The sequence below is a fragment of the Neltuma alba genome, unplaced genomic scaffold (genome assembly GCF_004799145.2).
Source record: "Neltuma alba isolate B1F8T4 unplaced genomic scaffold, ASM479914v2 tig00012796_pilon, whole genome shotgun sequence".
NCBI lineage: Eukaryota > Viridiplantae > Streptophyta > Magnoliopsida > Fabales > Fabaceae > Neltuma > Neltuma alba.
Window position 1 is genome coordinate 1 of NW_021637195.1, and position 22,632 is coordinate 22,632.

At 38.0% G+C, this 22,632-nt stretch overlaps 3 protein-coding genes and 1 pseudogene across 4 annotated transcripts; all 4 read right to left on the reverse strand.

Annotated features, from left to right (window-relative positions):
• Positions 1-5,359: 5,359 nt before the first annotated feature.
• Positions 5,360-5,791, reverse strand: LOC114731042 (uncharacterized; annotated as a pseudogene).
• Positions 5,792-8,366: 2,575 nt separating this feature from the next.
• Positions 8,367-10,784, reverse strand: LOC114731038 (heavy metal-associated isoprenylated plant protein 33-like). The gene is made up of 3 exons (XM_028918163.1): positions 10,450-10,784; positions 10,120-10,195; positions 8,367-10,022 (listed from the first exon to the last, which is right to left on the reverse strand). The coding sequence occupies exons 1-3, from the start codon at positions 10,477-10,479 to the stop codon at positions 8,452-8,454; spliced, it is 1,677 nt and encodes a 558-aa protein (XP_028773996.1). The 5' UTR covers positions 10,480-10,784; the 3' UTR covers positions 8,367-8,451.
• A 3,587-nt stretch (positions 10,785-14,371) lies between these two features.
• LOC114731041 (uncharacterized) lies at positions 14,372-15,209 on the reverse strand. The gene has a single exon (XM_028918166.1). It carries the CDS (start codon positions 15,066-15,068, stop codon positions 14,571-14,573), a length of 498 nt encoding a protein of 165 aa, XP_028773999.1. The 5' UTR covers positions 15,069-15,209; the 3' UTR covers positions 14,372-14,570.
• Positions 15,210-17,611: 2,402 nt separating this feature from the next.
• LOC114731040 (TVP38/TMEM64 family membrane protein slr0305-like) lies at positions 17,612-22,617 on the reverse strand. 2 transcript variants are annotated; one of them, XM_028918164.1, is made up of 9 exons: positions 22,300-22,613; positions 21,730-21,791; positions 21,159-21,213; positions 20,739-20,837; positions 20,416-20,502; positions 19,755-19,871; positions 18,969-19,061; positions 18,719-18,749; positions 17,612-18,083 (listed from the first exon to the last, which is right to left on the reverse strand). In XM_028918164.1, exons 1-9 carry the CDS (start codon positions 22,531-22,533, stop codon positions 17,893-17,895), a joined length of 969 nt encoding a protein of 322 aa, XP_028773997.1. In that variant the 5' UTR covers positions 22,534-22,613; the 3' UTR covers positions 17,612-17,892. The 2 variants fall into 2 exon arrangements, with proteins under 2 accessions (XP_028773997.1, XP_028773998.1); XM_028918165.1 differs by lacking the exon at positions 18,719-18,749 and having other exon boundaries at positions 17,997-18,083; positions 22,300-22,617.
• Positions 22,618-22,632: the final 15 nt, after the last annotated feature.

A 22,632-nucleotide genomic window follows, 5' to 3' on the forward strand; every position in this document is an offset into this window, starting at 1 on the left:
AAGAAATTCAGTAATAGTCCCGGACAAAATTTCCCCCTCCTGTCTTTTCCTTTTGGCCATTTCTTCCTATGGTCCGAAATTTTCAATATAAATAATATTTTTAAACGGATTAAATAAAATTCTGCATCTTTAAGAAAGAACCCAAGTGACCAGTGGAAACTCACCTTTTTTAAATACTACCGAAATTACGATGAACTGCTGGTGGCATTAGAAAACAAAGGCGTTGAACTTGGATGATCCTCTTCTTCGCGGGGCTTTAAGGCTGACCAAGAAACCGGGTCTTTCTTTCTTTTTCTTTTTTTTGGGCCAGGAATATACAGGATTATTCCCCAGTAAACATCATCTACGAAACTCTAGAGGCTAAACTACTATTCTTGCTTTCCCTTGAAAACTCCAGCTTCGGACAATAATTCTTGTCAAATTTAAACCTGATTAAATAACAAAACCTTGAGTATATTTTTATTGGGTTAATACAAATTTTAATTCTTTAAGTTTGTCTTAATTTTGGTTTTAGTCTCTCAGAATTCTTTTCATCTAAAATACTGATTCCTATACTCCAATAAAAACTTAGATCATTTTGTCTCTTGAAGGACCAACACCTATAGTGTAAAATTCGAAGGATCGAGATCAAAATAAATACAAACTTGAAAGACAAAAAATTATCACACTGTTACTTCCTGTCACAGTTTTAGATTATACAGGTAGAAATTGTCTGAACACGAGTCTTCTTTCACGTGTTGAATTAATTGCGATTCCATGGGTTGCACATCTTCTTTCTAATTGTCAAGAATGGATGGGGGAGCAACACAGCGAGGAGAAAACAAATGGCTCAAAAATCGAAAACCGTAGAAGACACACCACACATTTATTCAAAGTCCTGATATCAGAGGTTTTTTCCCACTTTATTATGTATTACTTCAATCCAATTTTATCCCCTTGCGTTTAAACGAAACGACTTAATGCTAACATTTTACTATCACACAGGCTAATTGACATTTAAATAAAACATAAATAGATAAGGCATCAATAAGCGAGCGGACTAGACCACTTAAATAACACAGTATAGAAAAAGGTGAACGAGTAAAATCATTATCAATTCGGTATCTTTGGTCATTTCAAGTGCATAACTGGGCATCTAATATACAACCGTTGTTCATCTGATTTTAGCGTGCACCTATTTTGAAGTCGTGTTCCATCCAAGACAACTAAAAACACACGATTCAAGATTACACTTTGACAGACTTGGGCTTGCCACTAAGCTCATGATAGAGGAAGGCAAACAGCATAATAAATAAATAAATAAAAAGGCGTCAACTGCTACCAAAACAAACACACTAACCCAGTTGGGTTCCAAAGTTTGGTCCCATGAAAGCATTGATTCTTCATGATATGAAGAATCAAAATTTAATTTTTTATTTTCCTGTACCGTTTTTCTCCAGCTGCTTGGTGAAAAATAATAATAAAAAGAGAGACAGTTGTTGTCTTGTCAGTGTGATCTTATTGTAGGAGTGTGCATAGAGCCTACATAACCGGTGTACCCATCCAAACCCGCAAGAAATTACCCACCCCGACCCAAAATATGCTACCCAAACAAAAATGGATAAATTTGGATGAGGCTGATTCACTGGTAGGAGCAGGCTGCAAACAGGGCATGTTGCCCTACCCAAAAATATATATAAATATTTACTAACAAATATATATATAATAAAAAGAAGGACCAAATAAATAATATCTATTGAAAAGATTTTACAAACATGAAAGAATATAAACTAAAATTTAATAAAGTATAAATAAACAACACTGTGTGTTTTTAGACTAATTTTTTTAAATATTAAAAAAAACTTAATCCTCTATCCTTCCTTTTATCTCACCCTTTCTCTTTGTGAGACGCTTATACTTTTCATTTTTCATTTTCAATTTCCAAATAATTAGAATAAAAATTAAAATCATATTAATTATATATTCATATTTTGGTGTTATAATATAACACATATATAACCCGATTTATATGTATGGCGAGAGAAACTATTATGCTGAGTTAATTCTGTTATTGCTGCAAAATTTGTGCCTAAAAAGGATATGCTCCTCCGGTCCTTATTATAAGACCCTATTTGAATTTTTTTTGGTCCTAATTATAAGACCCCAATCCATTTTGTCTCTTATATTTATGCATTTTTTCCAAGATAATCCTTCTAATAATGATAGTTTTAGCTAATATACTTAATTAGCAAGGATATTTTAGGAATGACAACACTTATTTATTATAAATAACCAACTTAACTTACTTCCTTAATCTCCTCAAATAAGTCAATTGAGTCTTATAATTAGGACCGGAGGAGTATAACGTAAGAAATTATGAGCTGAAACGTCAGCATGACAAAATTTAAAAGAAAGAATAGGATTGACGCGGCTTAAACATAAATCAACAAAAAATAATACCTCATTCTTTCACTATTAAAATATTATGTCTTCTTGCTTGCTGATTCCCATCCTCAAAGGAGATGATTATATTTATTAAATTGAATATGTTGGTATAGTTTGATATTATATATTTTAACATTTTAAGCTAATTATAGATTAAATTAAATGTATTTTTCAAGTATAACTGGAATTTTTTTTTTTTAAACATGCGGCATAGATATGATGTTATCTTTCTTTCTTTTTTTTTTTTTTTGGACAGAAGATATGATGTTATCTTTAGAAAGGAAAGCCTGTTCTTGCCCAATCCAAAATGATTTAAGGTTTTCTGGATATAACCGAACAATGAGCATTTTACAGTCCGCTCATCCTTTGGGTACACTGGGTATAAGGTAAGGGCCTAATCCTTCTTAGCCCTGTCCACATGAACTCTACCTTACAGTCAGGGGAGAGTCTGAACCACGGCAACCCTTCAAAAAAAAATAGCAACACAGCTCGCTTCTGAAATGGGACCAAGCTTTGATCAATGTGCCCGCCACTTAATCAATAGTTCCCAAATTAATGTCTTGGAGCAGCCTTTTAAAATTAAAACCTTGGCGTCACGAATAAAAATTGCAAATCAAGTTCAACATGTTTAGCTTTAGCACGTAGAATTGGATTGGATTACATTTAGTATCAATTGTGGGGTGGTTTGAAATAGTTTATAAATAATTTTTTGATTATGATTGATAGAATATAAAGTAAATATATGAGAAAATTTTTTGTATCAACTTATATATAAAACGTGTTTATAAGTGTTTTTTTATTGTTTTTCCAAATACATCCTGTATCAGATTGTAGAAACACACATGACACGTTAGTCCCTACTTCAGCTAAACTTCAATATTAAGGGAGTGTTTGGCAACCCCTAAAAGTGCTTTTCAGAAACACTTTTCCGTAAAATGAGATAAACTCCTTCACATATTTATTTCGTAAACTGTAAAAATACTTCTGAAACTATAATTTGGTTTCCATCCAAACACCCCTTAAACTGATATAATTAGGACCTTGAAAATCGCAAAAGCGATTAGTAAATCCCATAGTATCGTCTATTTACGTTGCTTCTCCAGTCAGCAAAGGTCTGCAAGGCTAACTAGTTAGTAAACCAGCTGATTTGGACAGTCAAGGAGCTTTAAGTACACAAGTTCTGGGCTCAGTGGGCTCGGACCAGTAGCCCCAGCCCACTTGGCTCCTTCTCTTGATGAACTAAACTAATAATCATCAATGTTGCCCGAATTATTACTCACTTAGTGTATCCCAGTTATCATGTTGTTTACTCTAGCATCATGTTGCGGGACATGAGTGTCGTCCTCTCCTGATTTCTCTCCTCAGCCTCCGTAATCCTCGTTATCCCCGATAAACAAATACTACCTCTGGTTATAATATAAAAGTTAGTTAACTAATTTTAGTAGATTAAAAAATTTAGTTATGTAAATTATTTGTAATAAATAGGTGTCTTCTTTCTTAAAATATCCTTGCTAATCAAGTGTATTAGCTAAAACTACTATTATTACAAAAATTATTTTAAAAAATTAAATATGAGAAATAAAATAAATTAGAATTTTATATTTAAAATCAAAATAAAAAACAAACGAGTTCTTATTAAATAACGAGGCAATATTAAACTATTATCATCACAGCCACCAACGCTTCCTGAGTATATACACCCACAAAAACACAGAAAACAAGGGAGAATCAAATAACTACAGTCTCCACATGTGTATTTCTTAATTTCCTGTTCCTTTTTGCTACCTCCGATTCTTGATATAAGAACTTGTTTGACTTTTGTTTTGGTCTTAAATATAAAGCCCTAATTCGCTTTATTTATCATATTTATCTATTTTTTTAAGGTAGACCTTGTAATAATAGTAACAATTCTAACCAATAACTTGATTGATAAGAATATTTTAGAAAAAATAACATCTATTTGTTTCTCTGTCAATTACAGCCACTGGCTCCCTGCATAATCCCCGAAAATGCTCAGTTAGGAAAGTTGACGACAATAAATGTATATAATAAATGTATACAACATTGGTTCTCCAGCCTCTATTTAGATGAAACTATAACAACACAGAGACATGCATACCATTTATCTTGGGTGAACTACTACGAAACATCACCTCAGCCTACGAGACTATACTCTTACTTGCAGTTTCCATCACATCTATATTCAATCACATATTAGTCCATGGCTGAAATTCTGCCCAAACTTACAAAAAAAAAATGCATTCTATTTTTCAGATCAGAGCCCTAGAAAAACATACAAGTCTCACCTCTCATGCTTAGTATGTCAAATTAAGAAAATCTATGCAATAGTTAAAATGATCAACAATCAATAATCCAAATTTAGACATTTATTAAAGCTCTGAAAGACGATAAAACATAGGTGCCCAGAGTTTTTGCCAACCCTTCTTATAGAACAGTGAGGCGCTTTCCTTGTTTCTTTGGCTCCAGAATCTCCAATTATATATTCAAAGTAATAATAGCACACCCAAAGTGTAAGGATGTGATAACAATTAGATGAATTGAAAAGCGTCTGCAGATCATTACGCAGTCATTTTTATGAGCATTTCACTTGGACCAGCATGCTGTCCGTGAAGTCAACGCATGACGCAGGAGGAAAAAATGTTAACGTGCTAGCATAATTTTGCTGTGCTACTGTACATTTGCTTTGCTTGATTCGTCTCACTGTACGTGCATTATCATTGTTCCCAGATTACAATGGAGAGGCTGCATGAAGAAACTTGAGGCCTGCCTGGAAGTAAAGCCCAGTGCTCTCAAATGAGAATCCTGAATTCTGCAGTGAACCCCCAATTTCTAATTAAAACCGACTAGATCAAGAGCCTAATATTTCAGAAGGTACTCTATACTAAAAGGACCTTAACACGATCAGCCAAATGCTTTAGATCCTTAGCTTCTGATCCCTGAAGATTCTGATCTCAGAAGAGTCCCTGATCAGATCCTCAGGCCTAACATCCTGCTTCTTCACCATCCTTGGAGAATCAGCCCGTGTCTGAAATCCATGTATAAGGATGGCAAGCGTCGTCATGGTAATAGAGCAAGCTCTTCAGGTTCATGCCAGGCATGCAGGCCTTGTATATGCTTTTGCATTTCAATCTCTTCGAGCATCCCGGATTCACCGTGTGAACCTTCTTCAGTATTGACCCAAAGCTTATCTGCAGCTCCACTGGCCTATCACTCAGATTCCATATCAGTGTTCCCAGCTCAGAATCTTGAGAATGGTCTCTGCAGTATCAAAGCAATCACCAAGAGACAGAAGCCTCATGCCTTGCATCTTTCCTGTCAGAGACTTGGACTGCTGCTTGTAAGTCATCTCTTAAGCTTCCTTCCACCCCCGACCAACTGGTTCGCCTCTAGTGCTACACAATCTTCATGTGTGGAATAAAGTGGAGGTCTTTTTAAAATGGAGGGGGATGCATTGCATGTGGTTGGGCTCACACGTCGCGTGGCAAGTGATTTCTGTGGCTAGCTATATGCCCATAAAAGATCAGAGACAACAGAATATGGAGAGCCACAGTGATAGAATAATGGTGAGCCCTCCCATCAAGGAAATGGTGGGGCCTGTAAAACGCGAAAATTCAACACAAGACAGGGGAAAAGTTTAGCAGCAGAGAGAGAAATATGTTGAGGAAAAGATAAAGGGAAGACGTTTGAAAGTGAATGCAAATGTACAGGTCCAGTATAGTTATATAAGAAAATATGTTGCAGCTAGAAAGAGGAAGGTGTTTGAAGAAAGGGCTGTTCATGCAACTGGTGAGTAAGACATGCAATACCCTGATCTCTGTTTATTCAGCACTTTTCACAAGAACACGTTAGTGGGGGCACGGAATGTGTGCACTTAGTTAGAAGGAGTGAAAGAATACGGCACTGGGATGATCACACGGGTAGGTGTAATACCACTCTACTCTACGTCTGCGAGTAATCAAGTAAGGGAATCACGCAGCGTACCTGCACAAATAATTCATATCTATAGTATGAATGAGTAATAATGATAAGGGGGAAGGGTGTACTTATTGGAGGGCATGTAGTGTAGGAAAATACAAGTATGGATGACAAACAGTGAAGGCGCAGCACGCAGAAAACAGGGAGAGAGGGCGTGGGGTCGCCGAATAAAACAAAAGCAATGCCTTGTATAGGCGAGTATTAATTGGCGATGAAGCGTTGGATGAATAGGGATCGGAAAAAGAAAAACAGAGAGGAAGAAAGAAACAAGATAGAATTAGGTGTAACCGTAGAAGTAAGCGGGAAAGGAAGGGACTAGTTGGATGGAGAGATACTACATGCAGACAGCGACAGAGGAGTGTGTGATGTCATGGCTGGCCTCTCGTCCTCAACCAGGCCTGATAATGAGGATGGGGACGGACATGATGATCATGATAAGGAAATGCGGGCCCCAACCCCTCCTTGCAACTTATTTTTCAAATTTATAATCTTAATATATGTTTCACATGTAAGATGATTTAGAAAAATCAAATTAAATTAGTTATCTAATTTTTATGTTAAAAAGAAAAGGTACTACCTTCAATTATAAATATAAGAGTTAATTAAACATTTAATTTGGTCATAAAAATACTTCAGGATAAAAACCTTGCTGGTGTGACCAAAATGATAATCTCTTCAGTCAGGTAGAGATTCAATTTGGTCATAAAAATACTTTAAGGTGCAAGTCATCTTCATAACAAATGAACACACATATGTCCATACACGCATCCAACACAAGCCTTCCCATCGTGACCAAAATGATAGTCTCCTCCCTGCCCTCAACCCATATGCGTCGTGCCGTCGTCTGCCGGTGAAGTTGCCAGTGTAATCTCGTACTCAAACTACAAGTTGAGTTTCATTACGGAACATCCACTCTCACAACGCCTTCATTCGGGGATCGCGTTTCAAACAAATTACTCTTAATTCCCAGCTACGTCATCATTATGATGGCGATCATTAGATTGCCTGTAAACTAGCCACAGCAAAATTAATAAGCATTAGAATTTATCGGCATGATGAATTCGGACCCGCTTGAAATGACTCATTAACAGTTCTTTTACTATAATTTTAAAAATATAAGGTAAGTACATAAAATAAATTTTATCTCAATTTATATTAAACGTAATTATAACCGGAAAGTGAAGCAGATAAATTTATAAGAAGCCAAGCCAAAATATAATTATCATGGAAAAATTATTATTTGTACATTGACATGCGTAATTATTAGTACTTCTCAAAGTCCTTCACACAAGTTAAAAATTAGTAAACCAGCCTGCTCCACTCGTGACGAGGAGAGACGAGTAAGAGCAGGTGGGACCACCTGGAGTCGCAGAGCGCACCCCATCTCCGGGACACTCACGAGTTCGCTCTCATAAAAACAAGGGCATCCAATTTAATTTATTAATTAGTACTGTACTATTGGAGTTGCTTATAAACTTGGAAATTGGAATGCTAATGCTCCTCCCATTTCTTTAATGGAAGGCATAGCATTAATACTACTGCGTGTGCCACAATAACAGAGATATTATGAGAATACATATATACATACACACACACACATATATATATAGAGAGAGAGCGCAGATTCAATGAGAAACAGAGTAGAGCTGCGGAGTGGAGTGTTATGGAATATCTTGAGGTGGGCTCTCAATATTTGTTGTCGGCTTTGTTGCTTCTTAAAATATTAATTATTGCTGTTGTTCAACATGTACAGACATTATCTCACGGGAGGGACCCCTCACCACCGCGCTCTCTCTTGCTAGTTACCATTTTTCCCTCCCAAAAACTCTGTATCTCGTATTCCCAGTACTCATCCTTGTGCTAATTCCAGCCTCCTAATCCATTTAACTTACCATCACTTACAGGCCAAAACAAGGATTACAGACCAAACATTTTTTTTCAAAAAAAAAAAAAAAAAGAAGCTCAATTTCAACTTGTATAATGTTCATGTCTTCACCCTTCCATCTTCCTCGTTGCTGGCCATCCGTTGATTTACATCACACTGCAACCCGAAGGATTCTCGTCGCTGAAATAGTTGGAGTAGGGGTCAGGTGGGGGCGGATAAGAGTACGGTGCTGCCGGAGGAGGAGGGTACATGTAGTTCACCGCCGGCGGCGGCCGCGCGTACATCATAGGTTGGAATCTCTCGTTCCCCATCGCCCTCTGCTGGTTCATTAGCGCCGCCAGATACTGCTGCTGCTGCTGCTGGTTGTAAGGGTTTCCGGCCATAACATCCGGACCACCGCCGGGGAAGTATGCGCCGGCGCCGCCGTTCATGGATGCTGCGGGGAGGCCTTGGACGGCGGGGACGCTGCCCATCTGACCCATCGGCATCTTGCCCATGCCGCCCATGGGAATGCTCTTGTCAGTATTCCCGCCAACACCGCCCATTTGCTGGAAACCATTGTTCATCGCGTGAACGCCTTCCATCGTACCATTCTTACCACCACCGTCACCACCCTTCTGCCCTCCATTGCTACCATTCTTGTTGTTGATTCCTCCGCCCCCGCCGCCTCCATTGTTCCCATTTTTCCCAATATTGTTCTTATTGCCTCCCCCTTGGTTCTGATTGTTTCCTCCCCCGCCTTTCTTTCCTCCGTTTCCATTTTTACCGTCAATTCCGCCGCCCATACCGTGAACTTGAATAGGCGCTGCTCCTCCTCCTCCTCCTCCACCCCCTTTTTTCCCGTTACCTGGTCCGGCATTCCCACCCTTCTGAGGGTTCATCATATGCATGGCATTGCCCCCCTTCTGAGGGTTCATCATATGCACGGCATTGCCCCCCTTCTGAGGGTTCATCATATGCATGGCATTCCCACCGTTCTGAGGATTCATCATATTCTGAGGATTCATCATATTCATGGCGTTCCCACCCTTCTGAGGATTCATCATATTCATGGCATTCCCAATCTTCTGAGGATTCATAATCATGGCATTCCCACTCTTCTGGGGATTCATCATATTCATGCCGTTGAGCATCATGGGAGCGCCGTTCCCCATATCAGGATTCATCTTGTTCAGGGGCAGTGGAGCTCCCTCCAGTTCATCATCGTCAAACTCGTCGTCATCGAAATCATCGTCATCGAACTCATCATCCAGCTCGCCGTCGCTGTAATCGTCGTCATCCTCCGGCAAGTCGAACTTGAGAGTTTTTTGGTTCTGGTTTGGGTTCTGGCCTGGAGGTAGTTTGAATTGAGGAAATTTCAGATCTTGAAGACTTCGAAGCTGCTGCATCTGCTGGAGCTGTTGGAGCTGTTGAGGATTCAGTCCTCCTTGCGGGCCTCCACCGCCACCGCCCCCGCCCTTGCCCTTGCCCTTGGGCTGGTTGTTACCACCTTTCTGGCCCTTGTTATTCCCACCGCCTTTGCCATTGTCGATTTGCATGTTCTTTGACTGCTTAGGGATGTGATTCTGGTTCTGGTTGTTATTGTTTGATTTGGGAGCACCCCAGAGCTCTGCATGCTTCCCTGATTTCGTTAGCTTCTTGATGAGAACGTTGGGATCCACATTCCCAGACACCATCACCTTCCCCTGTTCCGCATCTATCTCCGTCGTAAACACCCCTGTCAACCACAATATTCACTTTTAAGATTCGTCTAGAAAAACGAGAGATTTTTTTTTCCAGACATAATTTCTACAAGTATATGCCAATGTAGGTACCGTCGATTTTCTGCAAGATTTTCTTCACTTTGTGCTTACATCCATCGCAGTGTATGTTCACCTTAAGAACAGATTTCTGCATGCGCAAGCAATCCCCGTATCCAAGACAGAATGGACCAAAAAGGAAAAGAAAAAAGGAGGGGAAAAAATAGATTCATTGTGAGTAAATAAAACTATGTAATAGAATAAAGCTGGTTACTTCATCAGAAATGTGCAACAAGACGGGAGAAAAACTAAAATTACGAAATAGAAAAGCTTCAGAGTCATTGATTACTCAGATGACAAAGCAGAGGCCCTGAAAAAATGCGGGGAAAGGGATAGAGGAAGCACCTGTATCTTCAAGAACTCTTCTTTACTCATGGTTGAAGCCCCCAAAATTGAAGGAATGAGGGAAAAGGCGAAGAGGGAGGTAACAGATCTGAGTAAAAAAGGACAGGAAAAACCCAGAGAGGACAACACACAAGAAGCTAAGTGAGCTTCTTCTTGCTCTAGCAATATCTGAAACCGGTTTTCGAACCAAACACGGGGGAAATGACAGATGAGAATGGGCCTTCCTAGCAGAAGTGGGGGAAGAGAGAGAGAGAGGCGAGAGTGAGGGGGGGGGGTCTCTGTTCAGGGATGGTGGGTAGACATTAAAATTAAACCTCTCTGGCTGCTTCTGAATTATCTGTTTCGGAGAGAGGGAGAGGGGGAGAGAGAGAGAGACAGAGAATGGCGTTCTAAGCGGTCCCTTTATGTCTGATGCCTTTATTTATTGTGAAGCATTGTGCAGGCTTCCATCATTAGTTAAAAAACATTTTTGCGTTTTACAAGGTAAGATTATTTTCACATACTTAATTTATGTATAATATAAGATTATTTTAACTCAGTTAATCTAAACTCATTTTTTAAATCGGTTTGCGACACCCTGTCTGGCGTGTCAAGAAATTTACCTTTTTATTTCACATCTTACAGTTTTTCTCGCATTAAAATGCATATTGGGTATCTATTTGACCTTTAATATTGTGAATATATATGAAAGTAAAATTCACGTTTGACCTTTAGTAATAAAATCAGGGGAACATTACACTCAGGTCCTACAGAGCATAATTAATATCAAAAAGGTCCCTCGAAATCGCAAAATAATTCTGAAGTCCCCAGGGACCTGTGTGTAATTAATTCTAATTGTGAAATTACGTAGTTACCCCTGTTAATTTGAACCTATTTACAACCTCAACAGTGACTGTTAACAATCCGAGAAGAGGTGGTTAACAACCTCAACAACGCCCCTGGTATTTCACAGAGTGAGTTGTCATGAGCACTGCCGAGATTGTCAATCATGTCTTCTCGGGTTGTTAACAGCCACTGTTGAGATTATAAACGAATTGCTGCAATAAAATTAGAACCTATTTACAACATCAACAGTGGCTGTTAACAACCCGAGAAGAGGTGGTTAACAACCTCAATAATGCCCTTGGCATTCCATAGAGTGAGTTGTCATGAGCACTGCCGAGGTTGTCAATCACGTCTTTTCGGGTTGTTAACAGCCATTGTTGAGATTGTAAACGAATTGTTGCAATAAAATTAACAGGGGTAAGTAGGTAATTTCACAATTAGAATTAATTACACATAGGTCCCCGGGGACTTCAGAATCATTTTGTGATTTTATGGGACCTTTTTGATATTAATTGTGCTCTGTGGGACTTGAGTGTAATTTTTCCTAAAATCAGAAGGAGTGAATGAATTGCGTTTGGGTTCCTCTTCTTTCGACTAACAAACTACTAATTTACTGTGATATTTATTTTCAACTGTGAACCCTTTTAATATTCATTTTATATTTCATGTTAATTTTTTTAATGTAAAAAGAACACACTAGAAGCAACAAGATCATTGAAGTTATAAGTGAGAAAGTTAAGAGTTTATAAAGGAAATAAAATAATAAAATAGACCCTTTTTTTGGAGGGGGGCATGTGGAAGAGACGATGACAATGAAGAGGAGGAGGGTAAGTGAATGAAGAGTGTCAGATTCTAAATTTCCGAATTGAGGGATGCAATTATTACTCTCATTTATTGGGTTCCATGGCCTTCTCTCAGAATAGTACCAGTACGTGCTATTCTCTCCTCATGCCACTCACCTTGTTCACATTATCAGTTCCGTCTTCTTCTTTTTCTTTTTTCTTTTAAAGGCAAGACATTATCAGTTCCATCTTATTCATAAGATTTGAGTTACATATATGCCATCGCCAGAAATTAGTTTCATATTGATGATAACAAATCAGTTGTTTATAAAATTTAATTGTATAAAAATATGAAATTAGAGGAAAAAACAATAAATGATTATTTAACTGACTTTATATTTAACAAAACAAAAGAAACTTTTTCCCAATATATTGATGACGATACGTGACAGTCACGAGTCACGAAGAGTGAGATTGGTTTTAGAGCCTCCGTTTTGACTTTTATACTCAAACGTTTGTTGTTATTTAGAGTCCTTACCAGACAGGCAGGGAACTGCTATGAGCACTCAATTGGTAATCCAACCCAGTTAATTACTACAACCTTAGCTTCGTCGTTGTACCACACCTGTTGTGCGTCGCAAACCAAGACATAATAATCATACGACTCCAAATCCTTCATTTGGTCACCCCCCAGAAAGAAATGAGTCGGTGTCTTGAATTTTGCATGGTTCTATGAAGTAGGGGACCGTGTTGCTACCTTGCCCAGTTTTCTGGGTTTCAACCTTTCTCCTGCTTTTGCGACCAGCATGGCAAGTCATGTTGTGGGCAAAAGCATGTGTGATGAATGAGGCGAAAACAAAAGGAAGAAAAGAAATCCACAAAATTTGACCAACAGCGAAGCTACCTTGTAGTGAAATATAAGCGCCAATCCAACCGCTTGCTTTTTTTTTTTTAAGCAGGAGCAGAAAGAAGAAAAAGGAAGAGGGGGGAACACAAAAGAAAACATTTAGAATCTGGTCTTTTCTCTTTATGAGTCGCATTATTTGTCAGAGTAAACCCAGTGTTCCAGCCAAGGTGGCTGTGTATATTTTTTAACCCGAAAAGGTATAAGTAGCATAAAGGAAGAGCATATTGTACACATTCTACTGCGGATCTGTATGTTCAAGTTTTTATCGGGAAGGAATCCGTACAGCCAAGATGCACAAGGAAGGTTTAAGTAGTCAAACAAGGTGGCCCCTTTTCCCTTTATATACTGCAAACGCTTGACGAGTGAACTTCTGTAAAGTGTCACCTGGACAAAACTAAGAAGACACACATCACCATTCACCTGTACCATAAAGACAAAACCAAGATATAGTTCACTTCCTGAAAAACCATGCAATTGGACTTGGCAGAACAATGGGAGCTGAAAATGAACTCAATACGGTGTAAAACGACAGTCATGCGTGAGGGAAAACAAGGATGTTTAAGCATGCAGGTGCAAGCACTTCTGGGCTTTAGTGGGTTTGCATAAGGTTTCTCATCTACAGAGGCATCACCGTCTGATTTGGACGGTCACGGGTGAAGGAAAAGATGAAGCTTTAGGCATGCGAGTTTGATTGGTTCAATCAGGTCTGGGCTCATTGGGCTTCGACCCGGAGCCCCAGCCCAATTGGCTACTCCCCGGGATTTTGATAAACTAGTCATCGAGCAATGTCGCCGGAATGATTACGCCGTACAATAATCTAATATATATATATATGACTGCTATTATGTTGTTTACGCCATCATCATGTTGTGCGACGTCGGTGTCAACTTATGTCGTCCCCTCATGATTTCTCTCCTCAGGCTCCGTAATCCTTGTTACCCCAGTAAACGCACTTTAAAATATCATTCATCATCGCGGCCACCCACAACACTTCATGAATACACATAAAAACAAACAAAAACAAGGGAGAATCAAATAACTACAATCTCCGTAAAAAAATTCAAAATCCCAAACTAATAGTCATATGTATATATATTAATTTACAGTTCCTTTTCATTAATTTACGTCCGTTCGTGGTTTTTTTTTGGGGGGGGGGGGGTGGTGTCTGCCTCAATGGGTTGCTTCTGCTGTCGGTAACCACACAAAAATAAAACAGTGAAACTAATTCATCTCTGATACGATGAAGAAAATCGAATAAATGGCAAGTTTGAGAAGTTTTCAGTTAACAAATACTCCTCCGGTCCTAAATATAAGACCCTTATACACACTAGTACAATGTCTTATATTTAGGACCAGGAGAGTATCTATTTAGATTGAGCTATATGAAGCAACATTAAAACTTTGTTCCTTTGTTAATTGGCATCTGTAACATCACTCCATTCAGAAACAAATGCGAAATTAAACAGTCATATATATAATAGATCGTTGCATTCTGTACTTACACACACTGATAACAAAGCAGAGAGAACGAGAGGATCTCATCAGAAACTGAGAGGATACAAATCAGGTCGCAAACATTGAAAATGATTAATGATGATAAACTGAATTCAGCAGAAATCAGGCCTTGGTCTCTTGCGAACAGAAATGCAACCTCTCTGATGATCCCTGAAGATTCTGATCTCAGAAGAGTCCCTCAGATCCTCTAGGCTAACATATTGCTGCTTCACCATTCTTAGAGAATCAGCCCCCTGGTCTGAAATCCATATATAAGGATGGCAAGTCTCGTCATAGTAATAGAGCAAGCTCTTCATCCCCACCACACCTCCATCGCCATTACTGCTGCTCATACCAGGCATGTAGGCCTTGTATATGCTTTTGCATTTCAATCTCTTGGAGCATCCTGGCTTCACCGTGTGAACCTTCTTCAGTATTGACCCGACCCTAATTTGCAGCTCCAATGGCCTATCACTCAGATTCCATATCCTTGTTCCCAGACCAGAAGCTTGAGAATGGTCTCTGCAGCTATCAAAGCAACCCCCAAGAGACAGAAGCCTCATGCCTTGCACTTTCCCTATCAGAGACTTGATCTGCTGCTTCTTGGTCATCTCTTAAGGTTCCTTTCACCCTCTAACCAACTGGTTCGCCTTTAGTGCTAGACAAGCTTCATTTATGGAATAAAGTTGAGGTCTTTTTTAAAATGGAGGGGGTCGCATGGCATGTAGTTAGGCACACGCATTGGAGTTTTGGTGTGGTAAGTGATTTCTGTGGCTATGATCACAAAAGATCAGAGACAACAAAATATGTAGAGCCACAGTGATAGAATAATGGTTAGCCCTCCCATCAAGGAAATGGTAGGGCCCCTAAAGACCAAAAATTCAACACAAGACAGGGGGAAAGTTTAGCAGCAGAGGGCAAAATATGTTGAAGAAAAGGAAAAATGCAAGAGGGTGACTTTTGCTTTGTTGCTTTGGTAAGGAAAAAGAGGGTTATTGGCACCACCCACACAAGTCACCTTCAAAGATTCATCATGGACACCATATGATGCTGCTTCACCTTTTTTAAATATCAAATTGAGGTGGGGGGTTTACTTTTGATTTAATTCAAGTTTCAAAGCGTATAATCTTCTTGTCCAATAAGAAAAGTTACTCTTTCTTTGTTTATTGGGTGTGCATTGAGCTCCTGAAAGTTTTGGACTACACTTTACTGTCAGTCATTCAGTGGACGGACCAGATCAAGCACCATTTTGTTTCAACAGATTGACGAAGACACGGCGGCTACTGTTAGTTGCTGCCAACGGGAATGGGGCTTCAAATTCATCTATTTAAGCTACTTATGAAGTCTAAATAACATTCTCGCTAAATATCTACCATTTGATTGTTGTGCTGGGACATAGTCCGGGGCGTGTGGGCGGCTTTCGCCCCCCTTGTGTCTATCTATGTTTTAGGTGAACAATTTTAAAACTGTATTCTCTTACATCACTATGGTGAAATTAATATTGTGCTTCTTTTACGTATAATGATATTGGTAATTAATTAATATCTATAAACTTTTATTTGATAGAAATGTACTACCGCTTGTTTTTAATATAAAAGCTAGTTTGATTCTAAATATAAGATTTCAATCTATTTTATCTTTTATATTTAATCATTTTTTTAAAATAGTTCTTGTAGTAGTTACACATGTTAAATTTTCCATCAAATAGTAGTTTTGACAAATATATATAATTAGCAGGGATATTTTAGAACAGATAATATATATTTATTATAAATAATTAACTTAACAAACTTTCTTAGTCTACTCAAATTAGTCAATTAGTTCTTATATTAAAGAGCGAAGGTAGTATAATTTATCAATAATATAACCCCTACAAAAGTGCCTATAACTTAGTGACTGGCATTAAAACTCTTCAGCAAGGAAATGGGACTGCTTGATTGATTTCTAATTTAAAATTAATTAAAATATTATCTTTAATAAAAAAAAGAAGATCATTTTAATAGACTGAACAACAAATATTGCGGATAAATTATTTTTATATTTCAAATAGTGAGAATCCGAATCTTACATAAGTTAAACATTTGATCAACCAATGAAACATAGAGAAGAATATAATACTCTTCTGATCTTATTTATAAGACACTTCCAGCATGTTTCATGCAGATCAAGAAAAACCTTAAATTTCATTAACTCTTATTTAAAATTTAATAACTTTCTGATTTTATTCCTATTTAATATATATATTGTACCTCATGTAAACAAAATCAACACAATAATAAATGAGGGGTAAAGTTGTATATCCATACAAAAAATCGCTCAGTGCCTTATAAACAAGACAAAAAAATATCTTCTCTCAGTCCTATAAACAGAACCACGGGAGTAGTAAATAATTAATGCAAGTACGCATGTCATGTTGTTTGACAAGGTGTCAACTTGCTTGTTGGGCACGGCAACTTGGTTGCCAAATAAGAAAATTTTAACTCAAAATTGGATTTGAAAATCAAAACCAAACGACACGCCGTTTAAAGAACCATACCTTGTGTCTCTTGCCGCAAGCAACTCAACCGTAAAGCGAATTTTTCAGAAGGATGAGTCTACCTTACAGTTTATTCTTTTGCCAAGACGTTTCCTCCCCGTTCACTCCTTCGGCAGATGAAAGATTGCCACTCCATGTAAATTGTAACGTAACCATCACACCAATCGCAGAGACAGTCCACATAAAATTTGACCGTAATACTAACTTGCGACCACACGGCCCCATCATTTTAAAATAATCAAGCTTGACAATTACAAAACAGCTGCTTCCTTTTTTCCGAGAAATTAGCAACATGCGTGACCCACCCCATTGTACAAATTTGTTCGTCGTTTATAATTCCAATGGTTCCTCACTAATTTAATTTAAATGATATTATTTTTCAAAGTCAAGAGCACCTCCGACTGCTCTAAATTAGAATTTCCGACATTTTCATCTAAGGCGAAGCGATTTTTGAATAACCCGACAACCATAAAACCCTAAAAAATTTTAAAAATTGAGTTCAAATTACGGTAGTTTTAATTTTTCCGAGGACGTAATCTCAGTTGCCAGAGATCCCAACGAATGCCGGAGACGATTGAAATTGGAATAGCAACATCAAATTAGACTCCAGGGTGGGAGAAACATAGAATGGAGTCATAGAAAGACTCAAATTGTTGGGCCAAAAAAAAGAAGACTCAAATCGTTCACATGAACTTCTCTGCCGTCAAGATACAAGCTACCAATTCAATAATATGACTGTGATTGTAGGATTAGCCATCACTGCAAAACTAAAGATCCTAATCCTCGTTAACACTGTACAAATCACAAATAAGTGGGAGCAAGCAGCTACAGCTTACACGTCAATATAGAAAGCATAAGCTTTAAGAAGGAAGGGAAAGAATTTACAGAGCGAAGGGGTTTTACTTTTCATGTTTGTCTTCTTCAGGAGGTTCTACTCTGATCATGAGGGGCTGGTGAAGATCCACCGGAGAATCTGAAACAACTGGTAACACTGGGGATGAACCTGTAATACCTTCTATATCTTCGTTTTCAGCCAATGCTTTATCTAACGCAGACTTGGCAACTCTCATAACACATATCATCAGCACCACTGCACAATAAACCAAATTAACTCAGCTTTCAGCCTCCACAGTTCATGATCTTACCATATGCTTGCAGTTCAACCTATGCTCAAAACTCCTTAATTATCAAATTAACTATAGACACCACTTACTCCACAATTACTTATGGTGCACAACAATCCGTGCACTAAATGCTCAACAAAACTGAATAACTGAAAATAACAAGAATTTTTAAATTTAAAAAAATGGTGTAAATAAAAAACTTCACACCAAATTATAACTCGTCGGTCTTCACATTTATCTTGTGCATAAGACACAACATTTTAAACAATTTTAGAGTCCTACTTATTTCCGATATATCCTGTGTGAGTAAAATGCAGCATAAATGTCGTGCATTACATGCCAACTGAGTTCAAGTGACTAGGGTGGGGTGTGAGTGGGAATTCAGGATTCAAGGATATAATAACGGGCTGGAGGGCCAACGTTCCATGTTGCATGCTACCCAGTGCGGTTACTCTATAAGTACATTAGAAATTCATATTCCGCACTACAAGTCAGATAGGCCAACACCTTCTGACCGAACAGCTTCCCATAAACCAAACATTTTGTCCGCCAAATTTGTTTTCATGAGATATGTATTACGTGTGAAAACAATGCAACTTACCAGATATTACAAGGCCAAGAAAGATAAATGCCTGCATCCACAAGATAAAGAAAGACAAGTTATATTTACTGGGGAAAAAAAAATAATTAGATTGAAACCTACTGTTCCAGTTCAGAAATCACCATTCAAAGCATCTTAGATGTGAATAAACAAAAGCAAAATGAAGCATAAAGAATTACAAAAGAGAGTAAAGCTGACGGGCTACCAGAAGGCAAAAAAAATCAGAAATGCTAGTTATGTCATCTCTTACCCAACGAGTCTTTGAGAACTCGCCCCAACCATGCGTCACATCAGAAATGTCTTTGAGAGTTGTTCCAACATACACAAGTGCCAGTGTAATTGGCTGCAATAATAATGATAATGAAGGAATTAACACAACATTGTAACTGCAATACCATTTACTGAGCAGCAACAAAATGACTTCAGTTGAAATTCAAATGATACAAGAGTACTTCATCAGTTGGTAATGGCATGAATTATTGGAAACTTCTGATGGGATTTCAATTTGTAGCTTATGGATTTATTCACTAAGGGGAAGGCAGATTTAACTAAGTAGTTACACCAACATATGCACTTCCCAAAACCTAATTTCATAGTCAGAAGTGAGGCAGATGATCATGTAGAGGTGCTTACAAACCTCGAACATAACAGTGGCAAATGTAAAGACTTTATTTCAACGCCCATTTCTCTACCCAAGATGTATGCAGCGAGCAGTAGCATATTAATTTGTGCACATCCACATAACACCCACACATAATTATGAGGTCTCCAGGTTCAATACGGTAAAGACAATTACTGGACCAAATTTTTCTTTGAAATTCAGATAGCCTTTTCTAGAGGTGTTAAACAGTTTCTCATCAATCTAATCCATAATAACTCCATATAGATAACCATTTCTAGCATGCAATGAAACTAATAACAACAAATCAGAGAATCACAAGACAGTTTTGAGGATTTTAAAGCATGACAACAGGGACTTATAGTTGGACTTGGACCAAGCCCCGGACATTAATTGATCAAAAGAGGAAGAAAGTACCATCATTCCTATCCAAGAAGCCAGCATGTATTCCCCTAACGAAACAGGAGTGACAGACAGAAGGTAATTTAGCATGTTAAATGGCAGTAATGGAACGAGCCGAAGCAGCACAACAATCTGTATAGACATTAGGAAAGCCAAAATAAGTTAAAGATATCAAGCTGAAAATTTGAAAAAGGAAGCACCATCTAGGATATTAGTAATAAATTATGGTTAGAGAGGAGCTTTCTCGATTTCTTTTAAATACCAATCAAACAAGAATACTTTAATATGGCACAATTACAAGCATAGTTAGAGAACAAGGTAAAACTGTTCAGCCTTCACTTGAAAGTTCAGGCGAAGCAGTTCTTGACACAGTATAAGAGCTTCTATAGTCATGTAGTTCTTCACAGATAAAATTATATTTCATCATGCATATGGTGAGTTTGTGCTACGCGGTTCAAGTTCAAAGGGTTTTCACATGAAGAGTATGTTAGAAATTATAATAAAATGATAGGCATGTTACTAGAAACATAGTTTCATGACCACACGCTCAACACTGAGCTACTAGTTTGTAAACAAAAGTGGACTTGGAAAATATGGCAAAAGTGGAGCACTCGAAAGGTACATTAAAAGATTCAAGAAATTTTAAAATAGCATTACCAATATGAAGGGCACGTACCTTAAACCCAGATCTTTGGATTGCAATTGCAACTGATCTGAACTGTGGATAATCCTTCAACTTTGAAATAACAAATGATTTTCCAATCTGCATGTATTAACAATAATATGACAAGGTGAAGACACAAAGACACCATAATCATAGACTGAATCGCAACCCAACTAGAAGGCTAAGGAAAAGCCAATGACCATGTATAGAAGAAAAAGCATCTTATACAAATCAAGAAAAACCTAACATAATTTAGTTAATTAGTGGCCAGCAGTCGACCAAAGATGATTTTTATGTTGACAGCCATGGATATACGCAAAAATTGAGGAACTTACTGTTCTGCCAAGAAGAAATGCAGCTCCTGCCCCAACAGTTGCGCCGATAGAATCTGCAACAAAGCCCACTGGAAGCCCAAAAAGGTAACCTCCACCAAGCTGAAAGTAGAGTATCAATATTTTTAGCATTAATCACCCCAAATTCCAATATTAGATACTCAGAGTCAAAAGATTTAGAGTCAGCCACTTGAGAAAAAATGAACAAAGTATAATTTGGCAATAAGATGTAACAATGGTATAACACAACAATGTAATCAAGACCACATAAGTTTCAAAAATATCATGATGACCTATAATAACATTAGCTTGAATATCTACAAATCCAAAGAGTGATGAATTGATGATTACAAATACTTGAAAAGTGCTTTTAGAAACCAACTATCAGCGCAGTAATAATGTTAGGGTATTAATGATTCTTACAGTAAGTACTGAAGCTGGAACTGCCAAGACTGTCAAAGGAATGTAAGCAACAGCCCTGAAGAGTATCAAATAACCATGAGTGCAAAAATTCATGCATTCAATCAATCATTGCCCACATAATAACTTAGGACAAGAGCAATTTTCTAGAAAGGCCAGCTTATATTTGAAAAATTAGTGTAGCTCCTGTGCGTTGCAGAGTTTAAAAAAGAGTCACATTCATAGGTCATAAATGGTGTGGCTTGTTCAAATTATTTTCCATTGCATCGTGAATAAGACAAGATTTGCAAGACTACGAAAGCACAGAGACAATCTCCTCTGAAGCTGACCAAATAAAGTCTCCCCTAAACAGAACCAGAATTTTTTTTTCCAAATATCTTGCTACTAACTCCCATATGTGTTTTTCAGAAATTACATTACCAGGTCATGAAATTAAAAATAAATAAAGGCAACCAACTAGATATTTCCAAAATTAAAAGGAATCAACAATAGTGGAAATTGTAAGTATCCCAGAAAGACAGTTACTATATGGAAAATTGGAGATCAAAGCGGTAAAAAACTAGAATTGACTTACAGGACAAGTGGACCCCAGGGGCCAAGATCTTCATGAACCCATAGTAAGAAGTTCTTTAGTATCTGCAGATCATAAATGTCCGGTTGTTAAAAGGCACTCTGTGAGCAGGATGCTGGGCAATTGCTCAGGGAAGCAAATCCAAATGTACATTACATAGAAAATTGAAACCATTTGATAGAAGAAACTTAAATTTAGAAAATCTGGCTTCTCTATATTTTTCCCATTGTTATAATGATGAAATAGGACAAGTGCCACCAACATTTTTCATCAAATAAAATTCCTGCATCTGTATGCAAATGTGACCGAAGGAAAATTTCAACTAAGCGCATCAGATTCGTGAGACGCTCATTTGATTTAACGGATATAAACAAACCCCATGTCCATTAGGGAATGGATCCACGAAGCTAGCAAAGAGAGAAAAAAATTAAGCAATCAGAGATCTACCTGCGTTTATAAGATAATCAATCGTTTTAACAAAAATATGTCCGGCCCATTGAAAGTGAATGGAAATTTCCGAAGATGGGATCAAGAAAAAAAATCTGAGCCACCGAGAAGTGAAATTCAACGTACCTTTTCAATGGGGAGAGTAAAACAAGCTAGAATAATAGCCGCGAGAAGGAGAAGCAAAAGAGTAATCCTGAGGGCAGAGCCCCAGGTGAAAGCCATGGTAAGCCTGCGACGCCAAGGCCTACACTCCTCTTCGTCGTCGTTGAAGTCACAAGATGGTTGCTTAAGGGATAAGCGAGCCCTCAAATTGAATCCCCCAAGGTTAGCCAGATTTGTAGGTTGATCGTTTAACCACATGCAGCGTGCTTTTAGCCCATCAAACGGATTCAGATCCTCCTCTGCGTAACTTATATCCCGCTTCCTTTTATCTGTTTGCGTGGGAGAATGCGCTCGCAT